The 24,375-nt window shown below is 38.5% G+C and overlaps 1 protein-coding gene across 2 annotated transcripts in view; it reads left to right on the top strand.

Annotated features, from left to right (window-relative positions):
- The window catches only part of GCLC (glutamate-cysteine ligase catalytic subunit), a 71,059-nt gene extending 47,966 nt beyond the window's left edge, over positions 1-23,093 (top strand). For both annotated transcript variants that reach the window (XM_001364459.4, XM_056818405.1), the window contains 10 exons: positions 1,925-1,999; positions 2,582-2,698; positions 4,062-4,200; positions 6,976-7,088; positions 8,830-8,922; positions 9,823-9,927; positions 13,162-13,243; positions 13,345-13,448; positions 13,537-13,657; positions 21,276-23,093. In XM_001364459.4, the coding sequence (XP_001364496.1) occupies positions 1,925-1,999; positions 2,582-2,698; positions 4,062-4,200; positions 6,976-7,088; positions 8,830-8,922; positions 9,823-9,927; positions 13,162-13,243; positions 13,345-13,448; positions 13,537-13,657; positions 21,276-21,487 (1,161 nt within the window). In that variant the 3' untranslated portion in view covers positions 21,488-23,093. The remainder of the gene's footprint in view (positions 1-1,924; positions 2,000-2,581; positions 2,699-4,061; positions 4,201-6,975; positions 7,089-8,829; positions 8,923-9,822; positions 9,928-13,161; positions 13,244-13,344; positions 13,449-13,536; positions 13,658-21,275) is intronic.
- Positions 23,094-24,375: the final 1,282 nt, after the last annotated feature.

Genomic DNA, 24,375 nt, shown 5'->3' with positions numbered 1-24,375 from the left:
CACACATACATATATTGAGAAATCTAGCTAACTAGCTTTATCAGTCCATCCTATATGCTACTGTTTATAGGAATGAATGAATATATATAGATAAATATAGATTTTAAAATCTTAATAGGAGAGGCCAGCTAGGTGGCTCAGTGGATTGAAAACCAGACCTGGAGATGAGAGATCCTAGGTTCAAATCTGGCCTCATACACTTACTAGCTGTCTGACCTTAGGCAAATTGCATCTCTTATTGCTCTTTTGCCTTAGAACCAATAAGTCGACTCTTAAGACAGAAGATAAAGTTGTTTTTGGGGTGTGTTTGTGAACACTCTTAAATAGGGCAGTAAAACACTGTACATTTCTCTAAGTATTTTTAGACAACACCTCATTTTTCTTTTAATGAGAATTGTTTTTCTTTTGCGTCAGAATTTTATCCTTGAGTTTCCCATCTCCAATCCCCTACTTCCTCTATAAAATCTTAGTCCAGAATTTCTAGATTCCTTTTAGGAACCCTATTTAAAAAGCTCCCCTCCAACACATGTAAAACCCAGTGGAATTGCGTGTCAACTATGGAAAGGGTGGGGGGAGGGAAAGGAAGGAAAGAATATGATTCTTGTAACCAAGGAATAATGTTCTAAATTGACTAAATAAAATTAAAAAAAAAAAAGCTCAAGATTCCCATTCTCCCCCCCTGCAACCACCTCTTCCTTTGCAGTAAGAATCAGATCTGGAAAAGAATGTGCCCTTTAGTATCATCCTTTAGCTTCCTCTTCTGATTTGGGAGGAAGTAGGTGGTTCTGTGCGTATGCCCCAGTGCTGCCAGCTCATTCTTCTGGACCAGCCTTATCCTCTGTATCCCAGGATTTTTCTAGAACTCTCTCTCTTTTTGTCAAGATGCTCCAACCCATCCTGAGGACGGTTCCTCTTGGATTTCAGCCTGATCTTTCAGACTGTTTCCCTCTGGTTCCTGGGTTTCTAGCGACTGGATATACAGTGTTAATTTGTGTTGCCTCCCCCCAGAGTGTGCTTTGGAAACATTACTGGAGCCTGAGTTCCCTGGCTTTGGAACCAGGAGTCTATATCTTTTGTGCCAGGCTATGGCAAGCCCTTAATAACTGAAAACAGGTATAAAAGTGGGATATTATCAGCATGCAGCTCCAGGTAGTTTGGGAAACATGGGAGTCTTGAGAACTGAAATCCCCCCCAACAATCAAGAAGGATTTAGAATTTAGAGAGGGGGAGAGGCAGGCAGGCATTAGTTTCAACTCTCCAAATCTTGATATTCATGGAATAGTTTTTAGGTATTCCCAAAAGGATACAAAACAAGTTCAGGGAATCAGTTATTCCTTCTATGTGAATCAACATAACCAGTTTGACTTTGGATGAACTAATCTGGCATTGTCCACTGCCAAAGGGCCAGAGGTTTTCATTAGGTTGGGGGCAGGGGCTGAGATGGTATATGTGTCTAAATTTTGTGTGTGTGTCTAAAAATGAAACTTAACCTACCTTTCCTGCATAACATAGTTCTAGTTTCCTAACAGCCTTTTAATTTCACAGAACCTGTACCATTTAGACATTTCCAAACCCCTTGCAGAATAGAATTTTTCATGGCCAATTAACTGGAAAGAGAGCCAGACTATTTCAAGTCAGTATGTTGACAGAAGAGAATTTTCCTGGGCAATATAACCAGGTTGTATTTCTGAAAATTTCATGGACTCTTGATTCAACTTAGGTAGAAATGACAGGTTATCTATTAGGGCAGGGGCATGTCTGGTTTTCTATCCAATCTTCTAAATCAGCTTCTAAAATTCTGTTTCATCTCTATGATTTTTATTTAGCCTTATGACATGACCCTGATCCCTTGTCCCTCCTTCCCTTCATGACTCTTATTTTGGGGTTTTTTGAAGATATTAGTAATTTTCTGCTTTCCTTACAGGTGACATTCCAGGCTTGCAGTATATCAGAAGCCAGATACCTTTATGATCAGCTGGCTACTATTTGTCCAATTGTAGTAAGTAGAAAAAAGATTTTCCTAGAATGCATTTCGTTGGGTCTACCGGGAAGATTTTGCATGGGCAAAACGACTGTCAGTGTGTTCTTTGTCTGCTCGTGGGCCTCTGTCAAAATTAGCCTTGCCTAAATTATGTGCAGTTATTAGAGTGATATTCAGAGGTTATGGATAAGAAAAGTTTAAAGGGATCAATGATAACTAAGCCAGCGGATGGTGTTCCCACCAGCTGACTTTTGAGGTTTAGCTTAACTTTCTGACATCTTCTTGCTCACTTCATTTCATCAATTAAAAGAAATATTTCCTTTACAGAAAAACTGAGTTTATTTGAATGAAAGTAAAATCATAAGCTATACCAAATCTACCTCCATTTCAAGAATTTGGGGGACTGCAGGTCTTTTTCCCTGTAGGAGAAGGGTGGGAAGGATGAGTTGGAAAGTCAGTCCATTTCCAGGGGGTTGGATAAGCACTAATCCTGTGTTTTAGCCTCGCTGACAAAAAAACAGATTGCATGAAGCTTCTTAGAACACACATGAACAGCTATTGAAACAGCATCCACAGAAGCTAATTTTTGTTTGTTTTTAGATGGCTTTGAGTGCTTCGTCTCCTTTCTACCGAGGCTATGTGTCAGATATTGATTGTCGCTGGGGAGTAATATCTGCCTCGGTAGATGATAGAACCCGGGAGGAGAGAGGATTGGAGGTGTGAATGCTTTTTTTAATAGCCTATTTAAATTAAGCAGGTAAAATTGGGATATTGTTTCAAGCAATATTCAAAACTTGTTTGAATTTTTTATATCTTGGGTAGCTATTGACAAGTCTGTCTTTTTATGGGTTAGACCCTCCTATGTATGTTTGGGGTCTCTGATTTCAAAGGTGGCATTTTTCCCTAATGGGAGGGGAATGCTGGACTGTCGCAAGTCTGAAGCTGGAGCTTGCTTCCTTAGGAACAGCAGCCAAAATAACCCTAAATTAAGTTCTGGTGGAAAGAGGGAGGGATATGGTTTTCTAATCTTGATCATTTTGTAAAAACCGTACTTGTCTTAGCTACCTACTTAAGATACTTATCAGTTTTTAACATGTACTTATGTTCTGTATTTTACAGTCATAGCTTTTTTTTTTTAAACCAGGTGTTTTTATGATAATACAGGGTCAGTTCTCTTGTATGATGCTTTTTGCTTTAAAAGATACATAATTTCTTTCCAACCCTTCATCACTATTATTTTTTAATCTTTTTATTCATTTCATTAAATATATCCCAATTATATATTTTAACTTAAAATATACTTTTTTAATTTTAAAAGTTTTTTAAATACTTTTTTTTACAAATTTTAAAGTTCTAAATTCTCTCTTCCCTTATTCTTTGAGAAGGCATGCAATATAATATTGATTATACTTGTCTTCACCATTATTATTGTTGAATACTAACATAAAGAAGATTGTAGTCTGTGGTGTGTTTGTTAGTCTATAACATCTGTTTAAACTAAATGCCCATCAAATTGAGTAGTGTTACATTGCATGGTGATAATAATTTTTTTGTGCCAGTGAAACTATGTTTCTAAAGTGTATAGTTTGTGGGCTTTTTTTTTTTAAACTCTTCTATTCCATCTTAGAATCAATGCAAAGTATTCCAAAGCAGAAGAGTGATAAGGGCTTGGCAGTTGGGGTGAAGTTACTTGCTCAGAGTTTCACAGTTAAGCAAGCGTCTGACTCCAAATTTGAACTCAGGACCTCTTGTCTCTGGGCCTGGCTTCTCATTCCACTAGCAGGGCCCCCCAGTATAAAGTCTTTGCTTCCAAAGTTGGCTTTTTCCTGCCCTGTTTTCATAAAGACAGAAGGGTCTGTGGGAATTATGATGTGGGAAGCACTCTACTCAGAACATCCTAGAAAACAATCACCTGCTGTTTTTTTTTTCTTTAATATTTTAGATTTTATGACTTAGAAATGTTTCTTGGTATCAATGAGCTTTTTGTTTACCTTAAGTTTTATTCTTAACTTTTTCAGTTAAGGAATTTTAAAAGTCCTGTTTATATGGCATATTTGTAATAAAGTATCTTCTATTTTAGCCTCTGAAGAACAACAGCTATAGGATTAGCAAATCCCGATATGATTCAATAGACAGTTATTTGTCCAAATGTGGTGAAAAATACAATGATATTGACTTGACAAAAGATAAAGAAATCTATGAACGCCTATTAAAGGAAGGTGAGTGCCTGATCCTGGTATTCAAATGTAATGCTGAGTTTGTGGTTCTTCAAAACTCATTTTCTTCCATGTTTGCTAACTAGTTTTTATTAGTAGTATTGAAGTCTGTAGTGACTCTTAAAAGGTTTCTTAGCTGTATGTCTCAGATACTGAGCAGCTGTGAAATTCTCTCCATTTTGAGTAAGAATATTCTGAAATTTTTTCCCTCTGAATCTAATATCAGCTCTCCAAGAGATAGAACATTTTCATATACAAATTAAAGCAGAAAAAAATTCATATATAAAACTATGAATCCCTACTACATTCAGCTTGCTTTAAAAAAAATACACATAATGAATTCAATATGTTACTCTAAAAGATATGCTTGTTTTGTATTTCCCTAAAAACATATTTTTTCTAGGCCTAGGTCAGATCCGCAAGCTGAGTGGATAAAAGTTTGCCTTTGAATCAGAAGCACTCCAGTGTACAAAACAAGAAAGGGAGAACTTAACCCAGCCCCAGAAAATTGAATTCCTCTCCCCCAAAATCCCACTCTCAGGTGAATTTCCAAGTGAATTCTATCAGATATTCAAAAAAACATTTAATTACAATATTACATAAGCTGTTTGCAAAAATAGGAACAGAAAAGAACTTTAAAAATTCCTTCAATGATACAAATATGGTCTTGATCCCTAAACTAAGAGGAATTGAAACAGAAAGAAAACTATAGACTAATAAGTTCTGATGAATCAACACAGACTTTAAATAAGATATCAGCAGGAAGCTATTGCAATATATAAGAAAGATTAAAAGATTACATATAGTAAACCAGGTTGGATTTATATCAGGAATTTAGGGTTGGTTTAGTAATAAGAAAAGTATAAACATAATTGATCATATTAATAAAAAGAATAAAAACACCTTCATGATTATTTTAATGGATCAGAAAAATACTCATTTATTTTTTTTTTAAACCACTAAAAAAGGAATAAAGGGAAAAGGAACTTTTCCTTAAGATGATTAATTTGCATTTCTGTCGTGTCCAGCACTTTGTGATCCCCCCCATTTGGGGTTTTCTTGGCATAGATACTGGATTAGTTTGCCATTTTCCTTCCCTAGTTCATTTTACAGATAAAAAAACTTGCTTAGGGTCACCTAGCTAGTAAGAGACTGAGGTCAGATTCCAACTCAGGAAGCCTAATCTTCTTGACTCCAGGCCCAGCCCTCTATCCTCTGTCCCACCTAGTTGCTCCGTTAGGATAGATACTATCTTTCTAAAAACAAGAGCTGGCATTGTATGTCATGGAAATAAACTAGAGACCTTCCCAGTAGGATGAACAACAAAATCAAAGATGTCCATTATCATCCCTGTTATTTGATACAGTTCTAGAAATGTTAGCTATGGCAATAAGACAAGAAAAAGAAATTGAGAGAATAAGCCCAAGTAGAGAGGAAATAAAATTATTTATAGCAGATGATAGGATGACTTAGTTAAAGAAGCAACTAAAAATCATTTGAAAAAAATAACTTAAGCAAATTTGCAGGATATAAATCCACCAGCAAGAAGAGGAAGAAAGTCTATTCAAAATAACTACCCAATGTCTAAAATATTTGAGTCTACTTATTGGTATATCTATGAAAATTAAATAACTACAGCTACACAAAAGGGTACATATAGTGCAAATATGAAAGTGCAAAATACTATTGACAGAAATAAAGACAGTTCTAAATGATTGGAGAAACGTTCATTGCCCTGGGAAAGATGAGCCAATACAATAAAAATGACAGGACTAACCTAATTAATTTATTTTTTCAGGTCCATACAAATCAAATTACCAAGGGATTACTTTATAGAGCCACAATAAAAATAACAACCCATTTGTAGGAATGAAAGGACAAGAAACTCAGGAAAATAATGGGGGGGGGCAAAGTGTGAAGGCAAGGGGCCTTACCATTACTAGGTCTAAAAACTTTTACAAAACAGTAAGCATCAAAACAATGAAATACTGGTTAAAAAAATAGAGATTCATCTGTGGAACGGATAAGATTTTTACAGAAGCAAACAAGCCTAGTAGTCTTGTTGCTATTCACTTGTTTCAGTCATGACTGACTCTCGATCACCCCATTTGGGGTTTTCCTTAACGTTAATGGGACAGTTTGCCATTTCCTTGTCTAGCTCGTTTGACAGATGAGGAAACTGAGACAAATGGGGTGAAATGACTTGGCCAGGGACACATAGCCAGTAAGTGTCTGAGGCTGGATTTGAACCTGGGTCTTCTTGACTCCAGGCCTGGGGCTCACTCCACTGTGCCTCATGTTTGATAAGCCCCAGCTCTTGAAGTCAGAGCTCAGCATTTGACTAAAACTACTGAAAACATGAAAAAGCCCTTTGGGTTTCTGTTTGTTTCTTTTAAACGGTTCCCTCCTGCCTCAGAACCAATACTGAGTCCCCATTCCAAGGCAGGAGAGCAGGAAGGGCTGGACCATGGGGGTAAGGCCTAAGGTGAAGCCCAACCCTCTGACCCCCCCCTCAGGCCCTGAGACCCCAAGGAATGTCTCCTCCTGTGGCCAGTGTGTGCAGGGTCACGCCCACCTTGGGCAGGCTCCCCACAGGGAGTCCTTTGCTTAGGCCCGTTGGTCATGAGGGGCCTGGGCTGGGGAAGGGCAGGTAGAAGGGCCGGGGTGGGGGCATGGCAGACTGGCCGCTGTTCTGCATGTTGGGGCAGAAAGGCAGCTGGGTGCCGGGCCTCCTCCCGGGCCCGATCTGTGACGTGAGCTTCCCATCCTCTTCTGCAGGGATCGACCATCTCCTGGCCCAGCATATTGCCCATCTCTTCATTCGGGACCCCCTGACGTTGTTCGAAGAGAAGATACACCTAGACGATGCCAATGAGTCTGACCATTTTGAGGTACCCCTTGCCTTTTTTGTTTTTAAACCTTTCCTTCATCTCAGAATCAATACTGTGGATTGGTTCCAAGGTAGAAAAGCGGTATAGGTTAGGCAGTGGGGGTTAAGTGACTTGTCCAGGGTCACACAGCCGGGAAGTGTCTGAGGCCATATTTGAACCCAAGACCTCCCATTTCTAGGCCAGACTCTTCATCCATGGAGCCAGCTAACTGCCCCCCGCCCCATTTTTAATATTAACATAATATATAACAATTTAATATTACTATATTGTAGAATATATAAATACTAATCATACAATAATTTAATATTAATATAATGTAACAATTTAATATTACTATATTATGGAATATATAAATACTATACAATATATAATAATTTAATATTAATATACTTTAGAATAGATAAATACTATAATCAGAATTATTTAATGTTAATATATAATTTAGTAATTTAATGTTGATATAGGATATATAAATAATATACTTTGGAATAGATAAATACTATAATCATAATTATTTAATGTTAATATAATATATAATTTAGTAATTTAATATTGATATAAAATATATAAATAATATACTTTAGAATGGATAAATACTATAATCAGAATTATTTAATGTTAATATAACATATAATTTAGTAATTTAACGTTGATATAGAATATATAAATAATATACTTTAGAATAGATAAATACTATAATCATAATTATTTAATGTTAATATAATATATAATTTAGTAATTTAATGTTGATATAGAATATATAAATAATAGTGTATAATCCTAAAATTTCATATTAATATATTATATGCTATACATAATATAATGATAATAACAAACTTATTTTCTCTGTATGTTTTCTGTGAGACAGTCCCAGCCATCCACCCTTCCATGGTGGTAGGCATTTGTAGTTCCTTAATCAGCGTGGTAAGAGTCTGAGGGATTTAAATCCGAAGTAATCCTGATAAAAGGGCTGAGGGCACCCCTGTGCCACACGGACTGCTTGCTCAGACCCCCACCACTCCAGGAGCGTCCTCACTGCCCTTTAGCCAGGAACCAGGCTGTGTAGATGTCCCCACACTAAGCCCATCAGACAGCCAGCGGGGCTGTATTTTCAGGGTCTCCCTATGGCCTAGGCACACAGATTTCATTATCCAATCAGTACTGATGATGACATTCACGTACACATCTTTGCGGATGTGTATAGCTACAATCCCACAGATACGCACACGCACGCTCACATTTTCATCCTGCCTCTCCCGTCAGACACTGTACTCTGTGAGCCAGGCCCCAGAGGCCCGGAGACAAAGCTTTCGAGCAGTCCCTGCCCTCGAGGAGCTCGAGTTCTGGGGGGGGGGGGGGGGGGTTGGGGGGGGAGATGCGGCTTGTCAATGAAGAGGGTGAACACTATTAACTGCAGAATCAGGAAGGATTTCCGGAGGAGGGGCCTGTGAAAAGAAGCAGAAGGGAGAAGGCAAGGCATTCTGGGAACGAGGTCTTTGTAAGAGGAGTAAACTGCGCTCTGAACTTCATAACGACGCTCCTTCCCTTCTTACCATATATCCACACGTCTGCTCGTTTTCTGTGTTTAGCTGCCTTTGTGTTAGCCTGGACGGTGGAAGATTTATCAGCGATAAAGTAGAGCTACCTACAGGATCATTTTTGTACTTATCAAACAAAACTTCACGCATTTCCTTCATGAATTGTTGAGTGCATTTTCTTTGTCGTGTGCTGATTCTTACAGAATATTCAGTCTACAAATTGGCAGACCATGAGATTTAAACCTCCTCCTCCAAATTCGGATATTGGATGGAGGGTAGAATTTCGGCCCATGGAGGTAAGACCATTGCCGAGTTAGGTCAATGGGAGTTGGAAGCTTGAATAATGCCCAGGGGTTAATTTTGGAGATTGGAGATCTAAATAATGTCTGTGCAAGAGCTGAGTAATTTTTAGAATCTAAAAGATCAGGGATTCTGAACCTATCTATGGCTTTAAAAAAATAATATTCATAACTGTATTTCAACAGAATTGATTTCCTTTGTAATCCTATGATTTTTTTTTTAATTTTAACTTTTAAAAACATTATTCTTAGAAGGGCTTCATGACACTGTTTTAAATGGTCTTCAAACCATATGGGTTTTCTTAGGACATTTTTTTTTTTGTAAACCCTTACCTTCAGTTTTGGAATCAATACTGTATATTGGCTCCAAGGCAGAAGAGTGGTAAGGACTAGGCAGTGGGGGTCAAGTGACTTGCCCAGGGTCACACAGCTGGGAAGTGTCTGAAGCCAGAATTGAACCCAGGACCTCCTGCCTCTAGGCCTGGCTCTCAATCCACTGAGCGGCCCAGTTGCCCCCTTCTTAGGAAATCTGATTGTTAATATTAAGTAGGTCACCATATTAACAACCATAGAAGTACAGTGGTTTGTTGGCTAGAGCACAGAATTAGGAGTCAGACCCCAGGATCAGTCCTGACTTTGCACGGCTGTGGGTTACCAGCACCTCTTTCTGCCTCAATTATTTGTTTCTTACATGAGGAGAATGTAACCCACCCTACTTGTTCTCAGATTAAAATGAGAATATAGTCTTAAAGAGCTTTCAGAAAGTAAAAGAGCCCTGCAAATGTGAGGCAGCACTGTGAGTTACAATTATTTGTGCCTAGAGGGGAATCCTATCTCTGTCCATTTTTTCTTTTCTTTGGTCAAGATCTAAAAACTTATGGACATTTTACTGTCTAGGTTCAATTAACAGACTTTGAGAACTCTGCCTATGTGGTATTTGTGGTCCTGCTAACCAGAGTGATCCTTTCGTACAAACTGGATTTTCTCATTCCCCTGTCAAAGGTAAGGGTAAATTTCTTTTTTTTTTAATATAATTTTTATTTTCTTTTTAAAAAATATTTTTCCATGATTCCATGGCTCATGTTCTCTCCCTCCCCCTTCCTGGAACTGATAAGCAATTCCACTGGGCACTGGGTTATATGTGTATTATCACTAAGAGTGAATTTCTTAACAAACTGATGTCTAAATCTATACTCCCCCCCCCCCCCCCCCCAAGTTTGAGACTTCTTTATTTTTATTTATTTTAAACTCTTACTTTCTGTTTTAGAATCAATACTATGTACTGGTTCCAAGGCAGAAGCGCAGCAAGGGCTAGGCAGTGGCTTGTCCAAGGTCCCACAGCTAAGAAGTCTCTGAGATCACATTCGAACCCAGGACCTTCCGTCTCCAGGCCTGGCTAAGACTTCTCTTTTGCTTGGCAGTTTGCAAAAGAGTATGACAAACTTGTTAGAATTCCTTAGAATGAAAGTGCTTTTATGTTTTAATTCTCCCAGATAGTGTCTTCTCATCAGCATTTTCTGGTCTAGAATCTGATGCTTCATTATTGAAGAAAGATCTTTGAGCCAGAAGCTTTTTTGGTAGGTCTTTACGTTAACTTTTGGTAGGTCTTTACGTTAACTTTTTGGAGTACACAAAACAAAGAAATACTATTTATTACAGAGCCTTTTAGTCCTTTTTTTTTACAAAAATATAAAATCATTGAAATTTCAGAGTAGGAAGGTGAGGAATAGAGAGGCTATTAGCCCTAGGAATTCCCTCTCCAAGAAGAATTGGGGGCGGTTCTTTTTCAGTGTTATATATTTAATAAGCATGAAAAATATTTAGAAACACAAGACCACATGAATAAGCACAAGTGAATATTGCTCAAACTCTAGATAGTTGGAGTCTTGAAGTAGGTATTTACCTATAGGAAATAGGACCATTTAAACAAATTTTAAAATTATATTCTAGTATTTATAAGGACCTTTGATACATCTGATAAATGTAACACCTCATTTTCAGAGTCAGACCTTCTTTTTTTTAAATTTAATTTAATTAAAAACATTCTTTTTCATGGTTACATGATTCTTATCTCCCCCCCCTCCCCCTTTTCCCCTCCTGGAGTTGACAAGCAATTCCACTGGGTTTTACTCATATTATCACTCAAAACCTATTTCTATATTATTCATTTTTGTAGTAGAATAATCTTTTAAAACCAAAACCCCAAATCCTCTACCCATATAAACAAGCAATAAATCATGTGTTTTCTTCTGAATTTCTACTCCCAGAATTCTTTCCCTAGATGTGGACAGCATCCTTTCTCATAAGTCAAGACCCTCTTTATTGAGGACTTCATACAATGAAAGACCTGGGGGGGGGGGGGAATAAAAAAAAAAAACACTTTAAAGTCAGTCACATTAACATATGATGAATAGAAAGAACAGGGAGGAGGGTAACCAGTTTGCTCAGTGGTTGGAGAGCCAGGCCCAGAGATGGGAGGTCCTGGGTTCAAATCTGGCACCAGACACTTCCCAACTATGTGACCCTAGGCAAGTCTCTTAACCCCTATCATCTAGGCCTTACCACTCTTCTGCCTTGAAATTGATACTTAATATTGCTTCTAAGACAAAAGGTAAAGAGTTTTTTAAAAAAGAAAGAACAGTGAGGGGTGGCAGGCATGATTTCTATAACAGTTAGTAGCTCAGAGGACAGAGTACTAATCAAATGAAATAATACTTGAAAAAGTACTTAGCACAGTGCCAGGCACATGGTAAGTATTTAATCCATGTTGTTTCCTTTCCTCCCCTGGCACTGACTCTCTGGGAGACCTCAAGCAGGTCACTTAATCTCTCTAGACCTGTTTCCCATCAAGATGAGAAAGGTGAAAGAAGGTGTTATTTTGTTTGTTTGTTTTGTTTGAATTATACATATTTAAAAACAACAAATATAAAACCTTTAAACGGATGTCTCAGATTGTAAGTGGACAAATTCATGACAGCAAAGCCCTTCACATGCTGGGAAACTCGTGGAGTTTTGTAGGGGGGGTTCCTACCCAAGAGATTCCTTTTACACTTCATACCCAGTAGTATTGAGTTACAATTGTATTTGTCATCCTTCTCAGATGAACAAATCACTTATCATCTCTGTTCCCAACTTGTGAAGCAGTTAGTGGGTGGTAGCCCTGTATTGTGTTCGCCTTACAGGGCTTATTGTGGAAAGTATCCACAGGATCCTGACAATATGTTTTTGTGGCCTGGATCTCCAAAGGAACTTCTATAGAAGGTTGATCTTATTTTCAGAAGAACCTAGGATGAGAGAGGCATGCACAAGTCACCTAATGGATAGTAGAGTGTTGAGTGAACCAGAAAGCAGTGGCAAATGCAAAATAATTTTTTTGCACGCTTTTAAATGTTTTTTAACGTTTAAAAATTTTTTTGAGCTCTAAATTCTTGCCCTTCTCATCTATTTAGTAGACAAGCACTTATGATATCATTTATATATGTGAAATCATACAAAGCATTTCTGTATTAGCCAAATTGCCATAGGTAAAAAAAGAGGGGGGGGGCAAGAAAAATAAAGTGAAAAAAAATTCACTTGAGTTTTGCACAGTCATGCATTCACATGCACACCGTTTTGCACACAGTCATGCAGGTAGATAGCAGTTTTTCATTATGAGTACCTTAGAGCATTGTTTTGATCAGCTAACTCTTTATAGTTGTTCATTCTTAAAGTATTGCTGTTACGGTGTACAATGTTCTCCTGGTTCTGCTCGTTTTGCTCTGCCTCAGTTCAGGTCTTTCCAGGTGTTTCTGAAAGCATCCCCCTCATTCCTTACAGGACAATATCTTGCATTCCATCCCAACCCTACATCACATCTTGTTCAGCCATTCCCCCATAGATGGTCATCTTCAGTTTCCAATTCTTTGCTGCCACAAAAAGAGCTGTTATCAATATTTTTGTACATAGGGATCCTTCTCCTTTTCTCTGATCTCTGGGATACAGACCTCAGCGTGGGAATGCCAGATCAAGAGTATTCACCGTTTTTATAGCCTTTTGAATATAGTTCCAGATCGTTATCCAGAATAGTTAGAACGGATCACAACTCCACCAGCAATTCAATAATGTCTCTACTTTTCCACCTCCCCTCTGCCACGAATGCTCAATTCTTAAGGAAGACTTTAATTCTCACATCCTAAGAAATTTCTGACTTTGCCTGATTTGGTCATTTTTTAAATTTTACTCTTCCTTTTCTCTTAGGTTGATGAAAACATGAAAGTGGCTCAGAAACGAGACGCTGTCTTACATGGACTCTTTTATTTCCGGAAAGATATTTGCAAAGGTTCAAAACCTTTTTCTAGTAAGTTTAGACTTTTTTAGGTTCATTTTACAATAAGGATGAGGGACTTAATTTTCTCCTCTCTACCTGTTCCTTTTCCTTAGGTGGCACTGCTGTAGTGGATGGCTGTAGTACAGCCCAGAATGGTACAGAGACAGACACCGAAGAATTCACTTTAATGAGCATAGATACAATCATCAACGGGAAGGTAGTTGACTCAGCCACAAATTCCGTGTCAACTTATGTTATCAAGAAAAAAAAAATTTGAATCATGTAATAACTTTCTTTTTTAATAGGAAGGTGCCTTTCCTGGCCTGATACCAATTCTAAACTCTTACTTGGAAAATATGGAAGTGGATGTAGACACGAGATGCAGCATACTTAATTACTTGAAGTTAATTAAGAAAAGAGCATCAGGTATGTATGGCATTCTTTTTTTCACCTATCTTATCACAGGGGTGCAGTGGATAGAGCACTGGGCTTGAAATGAGTAAGACTCATCTCCCTGAGTTCAAATCTAGGCTCATACACTTACTAGCTGTGTGACCCTGGCCAAGTCACTTAACCTTGCCTCAGTTTCCTTATCTGTGAAATGAGCTGGAGAAGGAAGTGGCAAACCACTCCAGTATTTTCCCAGAAAACCCCAAATGTGGTCATGAAGAGTTGAACATGACTAAAAAATGACTGAATGACACACAAAAAAAGACCTTGATATAAGTGTTCATTTCTTTTTGTTTGTTTTAAGTTTTGTCCTATTCATGTTAAAAAACTCTCCTTGTTTGGAAATTTCAGACCTGTTAATATCTTTAAGTAGATTCTGATGAACAGTATTAAATAGCCTATGCCAGTCCCAAAATGCATTGTGTAAATTTAGTGGCTTGTTTTTTTTTTTTCTGTGAATGTGTAAATAACAATTATGCTTTTGATTAACATGCCAAGTAAGAAATATTCCTCTTTTAGGATGTATAATTGTAAATTTTCCACACATTTTTCAGATCATTACAGGATAAGTCATGGAAAATCATATAATAAACATCTGGATTCTATTTGGAGGGGAGAGGTTGGGTTTTTTCTCTTTCTTCCTCTTGGGATGTAAGGTTTAAAAATAATCAGCTGCAGACCTGCCTTTTAATTCAATCATACATATTTATTTAGCACTTGATGTATACCAGGCACTGTTCTAAGTGCTGGCATTGCAAAATGAGCAGAAGATTGTCCCTGTGCTCAAAGAGCTTACAGTCTACTGGGGGCAGGCAGCTTGCAAACTGCTATCTAGAAAGTGAGCTGTCCACGGATACATAGGAAATGATGAGAGGAGGAAAGGTGCTGGGATGAGGGGGGCTTGGGGAAGGCTTACGGAGAAGCTAGAATGTTGGGAGAGACTTCAAGGAAGCCAGGGAGCTCAGGAGTTGGCCAGGAGGGAGAGAGACAGCCTGGAGGCCGGAGTCCCTGACGCATACAGGGGGATGAGGCTGGTAGGGAGGAGGGAGCTAGGCAAGGAAGAACTTTGAGGACCAAACCTGGGGAAGCTCCTGGCATTGGTGCGTAGAGGGAGGGAATGCATGATCAGACTCGGTTGGGTCACATTATCTTGTTGGGCGGAACGTCTCCCTGTCACCAGAACCTCACTTGAGTCACTCCAGCACTGTTTCCCACCTGCTCTAGACTGCAGCTTGTGGTCATTCTCTGTTGCTTCCCAGTAAGGAAGAAAAACTAGAAACACTGTAATATGGAGTCACATGAGTCACTATCTCTTCTACTCTTCTTTTTTAAACTCCTACCTGTAAAAATTAAAAATTTAATCTCTAATAATAAAATATCATATTTTAGGAGGTTTATTATAGATCATTAGAAATCAAGGAATAATGGAGGATACAAATAAAAACCATATGCCCATGGCTGGTTAGCCATTTTTTAAATCCCTACTCACTACCATCACTGCTGGCTGCAAGCCCAAGAAGAGGTGGGACTCTCCCTGTCCTCGCATTATAGCCTCTGCCTACAGGAAGTACATAACAACAGGAAGTCAGTGGGCTCACGGGAAATGTAGTTCTTTTTTAGGGTAACAGATTTTCTCTAGGCAAAGGGGGTTAAGTGACTTGCCCAGGGTCACATAGCTGGGAAGTGTCTGAGGCCATATTTGAACCCAGGGCCTCCTGTCTCTAGGCCTGGCTCTCCATCCATTGAGCCACCTAACTGCCTCCATTTCTATTCATCTTAATAGAACTTTACAGAGGAAAAAACTTGTGTTTCCTACCAAATTTGTCTTTGAATTTAAAACAGAAAAGTTGGGTCACCCTCTGAATGAGCCGAGCCTCTAGTTTCCAGATTCTCCCATTCGGTATTTCTCCGATACTTGGCTCATGCTGTACTTGTTTGCACCTTCCTCGGCATGGTGCTTAGACCTAATGACATGGCCCTAATGACAAAGGAGCACCTTGCCAGGACAGCCATGAGAGCCAGGTGAAAGCATGTCATTGTGCTGCTTCAGCCTCACCTGGAGAAATCATGACTGGATTCGCTCCTCTTTTCTATGACGCCAAACCCCCGAGGGAACATTGATCTGTGGTTTATGTCCCCTCATCCGTCCACTAGTCAGATTATCTGAGAAGTCTGACTATCAGGCGAGACTCCCCTTAGGCTGGCTGTCCTCGTTCTCCTCCCTGCCTTCTAGTTCCAGCCCTTTCCAAAAACGAGGAGCTTGAGAAAGCAAGGACATCTCCTTACAGCACACACCTGGAGGATGTCTTCTTGAGAAATCTAGCCTGCATCTGCCATCCTGCGCTCATTTCCCCAGAGATCTGCCTTCCCCATGACCATAAAGGAAAGGAAAAGCTTTTATTGAGCCCCTCCTCTCCAAGAGCTCTCATTGCCAACCCTCTGTTTTAAGGGGATGAGTTATATTTTTATTGACTGAAATAATGACCTATAGAAGACTTTGCCAGTTTCACAAAATAAAGTTTTGTGAATTTTACCAATTTTTAGCCCCAAAATTCCTTAACACTTATCCAAAATTTTATACAACTTCTACCTGCCATGTCAGATAATTTCTGATACAATTTTTTTCATTATTTTAACTTACTTTGCTTTTAACTTTTAAAAGAATGTCAGAAATTAGTATTAATTTGCATAAAAAGTCTCAACTATATATCCGTTTAAGCTTCCTAATTCATGTGAAGTTCAAACAGTTGGCCTTGTGTAATAGTTGAAGCATTTGTGCACAAAGCTGATTTCTAAACACTTGAGTGTTTTTTTAACAACTCAATTTTTTTAACAACTCAATACCAGACATGGCAAATTATCAAGTGACATTGTGTACCCCAACTTATCAACTCATTCCCTCTTACATACCTTCACAGCTTTGAAGTCAAAGGTCAGCAGTAAAGCTCAGTAAGCACCTGCGTGGTGACCTCATCTCTATCACCTTGTCTCACTTGGAAATGATTTCCAGTTTATTAACTATGCAATAGACATTCATCCTTTTATATTCAGCTAGTTTTTGTTTAATGTGCCACTGCTTTTTCTTCCTGTTACATATGCAATATTTTGATTTCCTTACAATATATTTGAATTCCTTACAATGGCTGTGCCATTTTTATTTTTTTTTTGGCTGGTTGAATAAACTCACGACACTTTAAAAAAAAAAAAAGAGCTCTCATTGCAATCAGGGGAGGCAGTCTGTAAATAAGAGTTTGGCGTTCATGTTTATTTAGTTCCTCACAGATGGAAATACCAGGCCTGATTGGCTCTGTGGGGACAATAGCGAGAGAGACAGCAAAGGCTCCCCACCTTGCTTGCCTTCTAAGAGGATAAAGGGCCTGAGGGCTAGAGGGAATGAGTGTCTGAGATGGCTCTAGCAAAGGAAAGGATGAGGAGGTATTCATAGCCAACCTTTGTGGTCGCTTATTGAAAAAAGTTTGATTGGTGCTTTTTTTTTTGACACATTTTATCTCTTATACCTTCTTTTCCCACTTCCTGTATTCATAGATTTAGAGGATCCAGAAAGGGACCTCAGAAGCCATCTAACCCATTTTACAAATAAAGAAACTGAGGCCAAAGAAAACTAAATGACTGCCTAAAAGCTCAAAGGCAGGATTTGAACCCAGATCCTCTGACAGCAGGAATACAACAGTCCTTTCCCCTTTCCTCCTTTTTTTTAGTTAATTAATTTTTTCTTTTCCCCCAATTAACATGTAAAAACTGTTTCCATCATTTCTCAAAGAATATTGAGTCTCGAATTCTCTCCCTCCTTACCAACCCTGACCCTGCCACCCCCATTAAGATGGGAAGCAATCTTATATAGATTTTATATGTATAGTCATATAAAACATTTTTCCATAGTAATCCTTTTGTGGAAGGAAACTCAAATAGAAAAAAAAAATTAGGTGAAAAACAGTTTGCTTTGGTCTGAATTCAGATTTTGTGTTTCTTTTTCCCTGGAAACAGATGGCATTTTTCATCATGAGTCCTTTGAAATGATTCTGGATCATTGTATTGCAGAGTATAGCTGTCGTTGACAGTTGTTCATTGTACATTATTCTTATCACTGAGTATAATGTTGTCCTGGTTCTGCTCATTTCATTCTGCTTCAGTTCACTAAAGTAAGACTTTCTGGGTTTTTCCAAGCTCTTCCTGCTTGTCATTTCTTACAGCAAAATAGTATTCCATTGCAATCATTTACTGTAACTTACTCGGCCATTCCCTAATTGATGGGCATCCCCTCACTTTCCAATTCTTTGTACCCCAAAAAGAGCCATTTTAAATATTTTTGTGCATCTAGGGCCTTCCTCCTCTTTTTTTTTTAATCTCTTTGGGATATACACCTAGTAATGATATTGCCGGGTCAAAGGTTATATACTGTTTTATAACCTTTGGGCATAGGTTCAAATTGCTCTCCTCCAAGTTCTGTCATTTTCCTTTCTGTCATAGTAGCCAATCTGATAAGTGTGGGTGATACCTCAGAGTAATTAAGAGTGATTTAGAGCATTTTTTTGTACGACTAGAGAGTTTTTAATTACTTTGTCTGAGAACTACCTGTTCTTATCCTTTGACCATCAAAACAAATGATCAATTTGGGAATGATTTGTATTCTTATATATTCAATTCATTTCTCTATGTATTTGAGAAATTGGGAACTTTATTAGAGAGACTTATAAAAATATTTTGCACCATTATGATTACTGTGTATTACTCTCCATTCTAATTTTCCATGGTTTAATTTCTGATCTCCAGCTTCCCCAGTTTGTCTCTTTTCTGTTGGCTTCATTCCCCTTCTCGTATCTCCTTCCCCTCCTACTGTTTGTAGGATAAAATATCTTTCTATACCCAATTGATTGTGTATGTTCTTCCTTCACTCTTCATTGAGCTAATTCTGATGAGAGTAAGGTTCACGTTCTCCCCTCCCACTTGCCCCATCTTCCCTTCCACTGTGAAGGCTCGTTCGTGTCCTTTTATATGTGATAATACTCCCCATTCTATTTTTTCCTTCTCTCTCGTCCCAATGCATTTCTCTTTCTCATGCCTTAAATTTATTTTTTATGTCATCCCATCATATTCAACTCACACCCTTGACCCTCCTCTATCTATGTATACTTCTTTTTGCCCTAATAATGACAAAGATCTTTGGAGTTACAAGAATCATCTCCTTATGTAGGGGTGTATATAGTTTAAACTTATTGAGTGTCTTTTAATTTCTCTTTCTTTCCTGTTTACCTTTTTATTCCTCTCTTGAGTTTTATGTTTGAGGTTGAAATTTTCCATTCAACTTTGGTCTTATCATCAGAAATGTTTGAAAGTCCTCTATTTCATTGGATATTCATTTTCATCCCCTGAAGGATTATGCTCAGTTTTGTGGGATAAATGATTCTTTTTGGTTGAAATCCTAACTCCTTTGCCCCCTGGAACATTATATTCCAAGCCTTCAGGGTCTTAACTGCTTTCATGATACTTGAATTGTTTCTTTTTGGCTGCTTTGCTATTTTCTCCTTAACCTGAGAGCCCTGGAATTTGCCTTTAATATTCCTGGAAGTTATCCTTTTGGAATTTCCTTCAGGAGGTGATTGATTAACTTTCATTCTCTCTTTAGCCCTCTGATTCTAGAATATCAGGACAGTTTTCCTTGATAATTTCTTGAAAGAGAATGTCCAAGCTCCTTTTTTCATCACAGCCTTCAAGTATTTTTTATATATAAATATATACACATATATGTTATTTCCAGAATTCTTAGATTATCTCTCCTGGGTTTATTTTTCAGGTCAGTTGTTTTTCCAGTGATTTCATATTTTCTTCTATTTTTTTCCCTTCTTTTGACTTTCTTTGATGGCTTCTTAATGTGTCCTAGAGTCATTAGCTTCCATTTGCCCAATTCTAAGTCTTAGGACATGATTTTCTTGAGTGAGCTTTTGTACCTCCTTTTCTATTTGGAAAATTTTACTTTGTAAAGAGTTCTTTCTCAGTAAAATTTTTTAATATCTTTTTTCCAGTTGACCAATTCTACTTTTTCAAAAGTTCTTCTCTTTATTGGCTTTTTGTGCCTCTTTTACCATTTGGTTTTTTAAGGTATAAATTTCTTGAGTATTTTTTTGTACTTCCTTTACCAAGCTATTGACTTTTTTTTCAGGATTTCCCTGTATCACTCTCGTTTCTTCTCCCATTTTTTCTTCTGTCTCGCTTATATGATTTTTAAAATCCTTTTTTTACCTCCATTCATTAATTTTGGACGTAAGAGAAATTAATAATTTTCTTGGAGGCTTTGGACTGAACAGTATTGACTTTGATGTCCTCTTCTGAATGTGTTTTGGTTTTTCTTATGATCAAAATAACTTTATATGTTGTGTTTCATTTTTTTGTTATTTTCTCATTTTCCAACCTTTTTCTTATCTCTTAGTATTAAAAAAATCCAAAAAACAAAAAAACAACCACTGTTAAAGTTGGGCTCTGAGGGGGCAGCTGAGTCGCTCAGTGGATAGAGAGGGGAGGTCCTGGGTTCAGATCTGGCTTTGGACACTTCCCAGCTGGGTGACCCTGGGCAAGTCACTTAACCCCCATTGCCTAGCCCTTACTGCTCTTCTGCCTTGGAGCCAATATACAGTATTGACTCCAAGACAGAAGGTAAGGGTTTATTTAAAAAAAAAAAAAGTTGGGCTCTGTTCCTGTGGTGAAAGGAGCACTCTTCCAAGCTTCAGGTTCTTTGTGCAGCTCTCTTCAGAGCTGGCTCTGGGCATCCATCTGCTTTCAGTTCTTCCAAGGTGGTATGATGTAAGGGGAGGTGTCTAATCTTCTCCCACCTGTGCTCTGATCTGTGAGTCACCCCATGCACTCTTCCTCACCTTGGGACGGTGACCAGGGTCTCCCGTGGCCACAGTGTTGGTGTCTGCTGGTGCCCTTCCTCCCCTTGAGATCACGCCTCCAGGCAGCAGAGGGACCTTCGTCATCTCCTTTGGAGCCGCCGTCTGACCCTTCTAACAGTCTGTGGCTGCTTCAGGCAGGCCCTGGGCCGGGTGCCTCCATGGGGCCTGCCCTGGCCCGCTGAGCTCCACGCCACCCTGGTGCCAGCCACCGGTTCCCGCGTGCCAGCCTTCTGAGTCGTTTTTGGCTGAAGAATGACTTCGCCGCGTCCTTTGGTGGCTTACGCTGCTCTGAGGCGTTGTATCGTAGCGTTTTGGAGGGTGATTTGGTGACGGCCAGGTGAGGTTTTTGCCTTCCCGCCATCTGGAAAGCAGTTAAGCCCATGTTTAAAGCCCACAGACGTGGGGGATTGCCCCGCCAGAGCCCTGCGCCTCGTGGCTAAGGGTGTACTTCATCGTGGGCGCTCTAGTCCAAGATTACTTTCTATTGTGTATAAATTGGACCACTTTTTAACATTTTCTTTGTCGTCTTTACAGTAGTGTGTATGTTGTTTTTTGTCCAGGTCTGCTTGTCTGAATCAAATTCCCATGGGTCTTCTACTCTTCTAAATTATGTAGCTGTTGACATTTAGATCCAGATGACCCCTTTTTGTGTAATTCCTCTTCTTTATTTGGCAATATTTCTCCAGGAGAACTGATGACAGCTGCACGATGGATGAGGGAGTTTGTTTCGAAGCACCCCGACTACAAGCAAGACAGTGTCATCACTGATGAAATCAATTATAGCCTTCTTTGGGAATGTAACAAGATTGCAAATGAATTAAGCGAATGCCCAGAGCTGCTTGGCTCAGGATTTAAGAAAGCAAAATATAGTGGAAATAAAACGGGCTCTTCCAGTTAAGTATTTTGCTGCCAAAAAAAAAATTTATATGTATAGAACATCTGAGTTATGTCATTTGAGAATTAGCTACAGGACCATGACTCTCGGCCCATTGGCGTGGTGCGAAGACCAAAATAATGGTACTGTGCTCTCAGATGGGCCTGGGAGCCTGAAATTCACTTAAAGGCTTCCGAATGGATATAGAGTTTATATAGTATACATGTACATAGTGAAATATTTTTATGATCAACAATGTATTTTAATAACATTATATCTAAAGTCTTTGTGAACTGGCTTGTACATTAAAAAATAAACCCTTACTCTGGGAGGAGCTGCTGTCCAAAACAGTTTTGTAAATGTAATGTACTGGTATCCCTACATTATATATGCATTCCAGAGGTTGAGATGTTTACTGTACATTTTTTTTTTTGTTCTAAAGAATCTACCTTGTTTTAAAAAAACAAAAAAACAAAAAAAATTCATCCTTAGGACCTGATTCACTGAAATTCTCCTATGTCACTTTAACAAAGTCCAGGCTTTCCCTTCTTAATTGCTTCCTGAGTCAATTCTTTTGTTGTGCACATTAAATAATATAATTCTATTGAAGAGGCTTTACTTATAACTTTGCTTTCCAGCACCTTATGTACTATGCTTCTTTTTTAAAGGGAATAGTTAAGCCAAGTGGTCACCCTTGACCCAAACTTTTGAAAAAACTAAATGTAATCCCACCATGGACTAATAACATTTATAAAGGAACAATCAATGCCCCCCCCCCTTTTTCAAGATTTCCAATCATTTAAAGGCTTTATGAATTTAAATTAGATAAACAAAACTGTATCAACTTGTTTTTTCCTGGATAATAGAACTTTCTAAAAATATTACCCTCAAGCTTTTTTTTCCTCCTCTCTGTAAATACTAAGAAGATTGGAATTTACAGTTGGGGCTGCCAAATAATTCTGGCTCTGATTTATTTGCTCTGAATGCCCATCTTCAAGTTGTTCCTCTCTATTTTGCCAATCAGATAAAGCAATCAATCCAATTGAAGGACCAGAATTCATCATTTAACATTGGATTTCTTGATTCTTGTCTCCCTCTTTTCCCTTCCCCATTCCACACTGGTCCCATTTTCCAGTAAGCATGTAGACAAAGCTTTGCCTTCGAAAAGCCATTGCCCCACAGTTTAGCTGGGGAAACACTATGCACTGCTTACTTTCTGGAGGAATCTTCTAAAAAAATCATGGAATGCACTAGGTTTGTGAATCAGGACCCTAAATGTTAAATTGTAAATAATTAAAATTTAAGATAATTGTTAGTTGTCATTAGTTTATTGTGGGGATTTTTTAAAATATAGTTAAAATTCAGAATTGCTTCTAAAAATGACAATGTATTGTAGATTATGCATATCTTAATACTGCATAACTATTTAAGTCCTAATGCTAATTTTAAAAGAAATTACAGGAAGCTGCTTCTGGTAAAGCTGTGTATGTATAAATATTTGGATCTGTGCTCTATCCATTGGTGTATTGTAGAGGATTAACATGGTTCTCATTTTCTTTTGCAACTGGCTTGTGCTAATCAGGTTGTAAATGATAGATATGTTTGTGGAAATAAAAGAATGGAATTTGCATTTTGTTGTATGACTCTAAATCAGGTATCTAAATGATGGATGGTGGGCTAAAAGAAGAAAATTGTTGTCATTCAGTCCTGTCTGACTATGTGGCAGGGAACTTTCTTGGCAAAGACACAGGAATGATTTGCCATTTCCTTTTCCAGTAGAGGTTAAGTGACTGGCCCACCAACACATAGCTAGTAAGTGGATGAGACTGAATTTGAACTCTGGTCTTCCTGACTCCAAGCCCAGTGTATTTTCCCCTGAACCAGGAAAAGAACTTCTAAACTCTTTAAAAGCCATTTCCCTACTAATAAGAAAAGGACTCCCATTTTAACATTTTATAAAGGGAAAATTTAATTGAAAATTTTGTTTCATTTTTTAATATGCTATAGTACTTTATTTTTCCCAATTACTTGTAAAAACAACTTTTTTTTTAAACTCTCACCTCCTGTTTACACTTGATCTTAGCCAAAAGGCCAAGAAATGATTCACCTCCTGTTTAGAATGAATACTATGTATTGGTTCCAAGAATGGTGAATGGTCAGGGCTAGGAACTGGGGGTTAAGTGACTCACCCAGGGTCACAGCTAGGAAGTGTCTGCAGCCAGATTTGGACTCAGATCTTCCTGTTTCTAGGTCTGGCTCCCAATCCTCTGAGCCACCTGGCTCCAAAAAACAATTTTTCATTTTTAAAAAATTTTAAGTTCCAAATTCTCTTCCCCCCCTCCCTCCCCTTCCTATTCCCTGAGATAGTAAGCAATTTGACCTAAGTTTCTGCATATGTTAACATGCAAAGCATTAATGAAAAATGTTTTACAAAAATGGGAATTATTTGGGAAACATTGTGGTGTCAACATCACATAGAATCTGACCAGTGTACAAAAATAGAGCCCCAAAGTTATTCCAGTCCTGTGAATTTCCACAACATAGACGGGGAGCCAACAAACACTAAGTGCCTGCTAGGGGCAGCTGGGTGGGGGGTGGGGAGAGATAAAGCGTTGGGTTGTATCAGGAAGATGCCTAAAAACTCAGGCTTAGGGAGCATCTGGGTGGTTCAGTGGATAGAACCAAGCCCAGAGACAGGAGATCCAGGTTCAAATTTGGCCTCAGACACTTCTTAGCTGTGTGACCCTGGGCAAGTCACTTAACCCCCATTGCCTAGCCCTTACCGTCCTACCTTGGAATAGTGCACAATATTGATTCTAAGATAAAAGGTAAGAGTTAAAAAAAAAAAAGTCAGATATTTACTAGCTGTGTGACCCTAGACAAGCCACTTAGCCTCTGCCTGCCTCAGTTTC

This window comes from Monodelphis domestica, chromosome 2 (genome assembly GCF_027887165.1).
Source record: "Monodelphis domestica isolate mMonDom1 chromosome 2, mMonDom1.pri, whole genome shotgun sequence".
NCBI classification, from domain to species: Eukaryota; Metazoa; Chordata; class Mammalia; order Didelphimorphia; family Didelphidae; genus Monodelphis; species Monodelphis domestica.
Note: the sequence above shows the minus strand (reverse complement) of the source record. Positions and strands in the feature narration are given on the sequence as shown.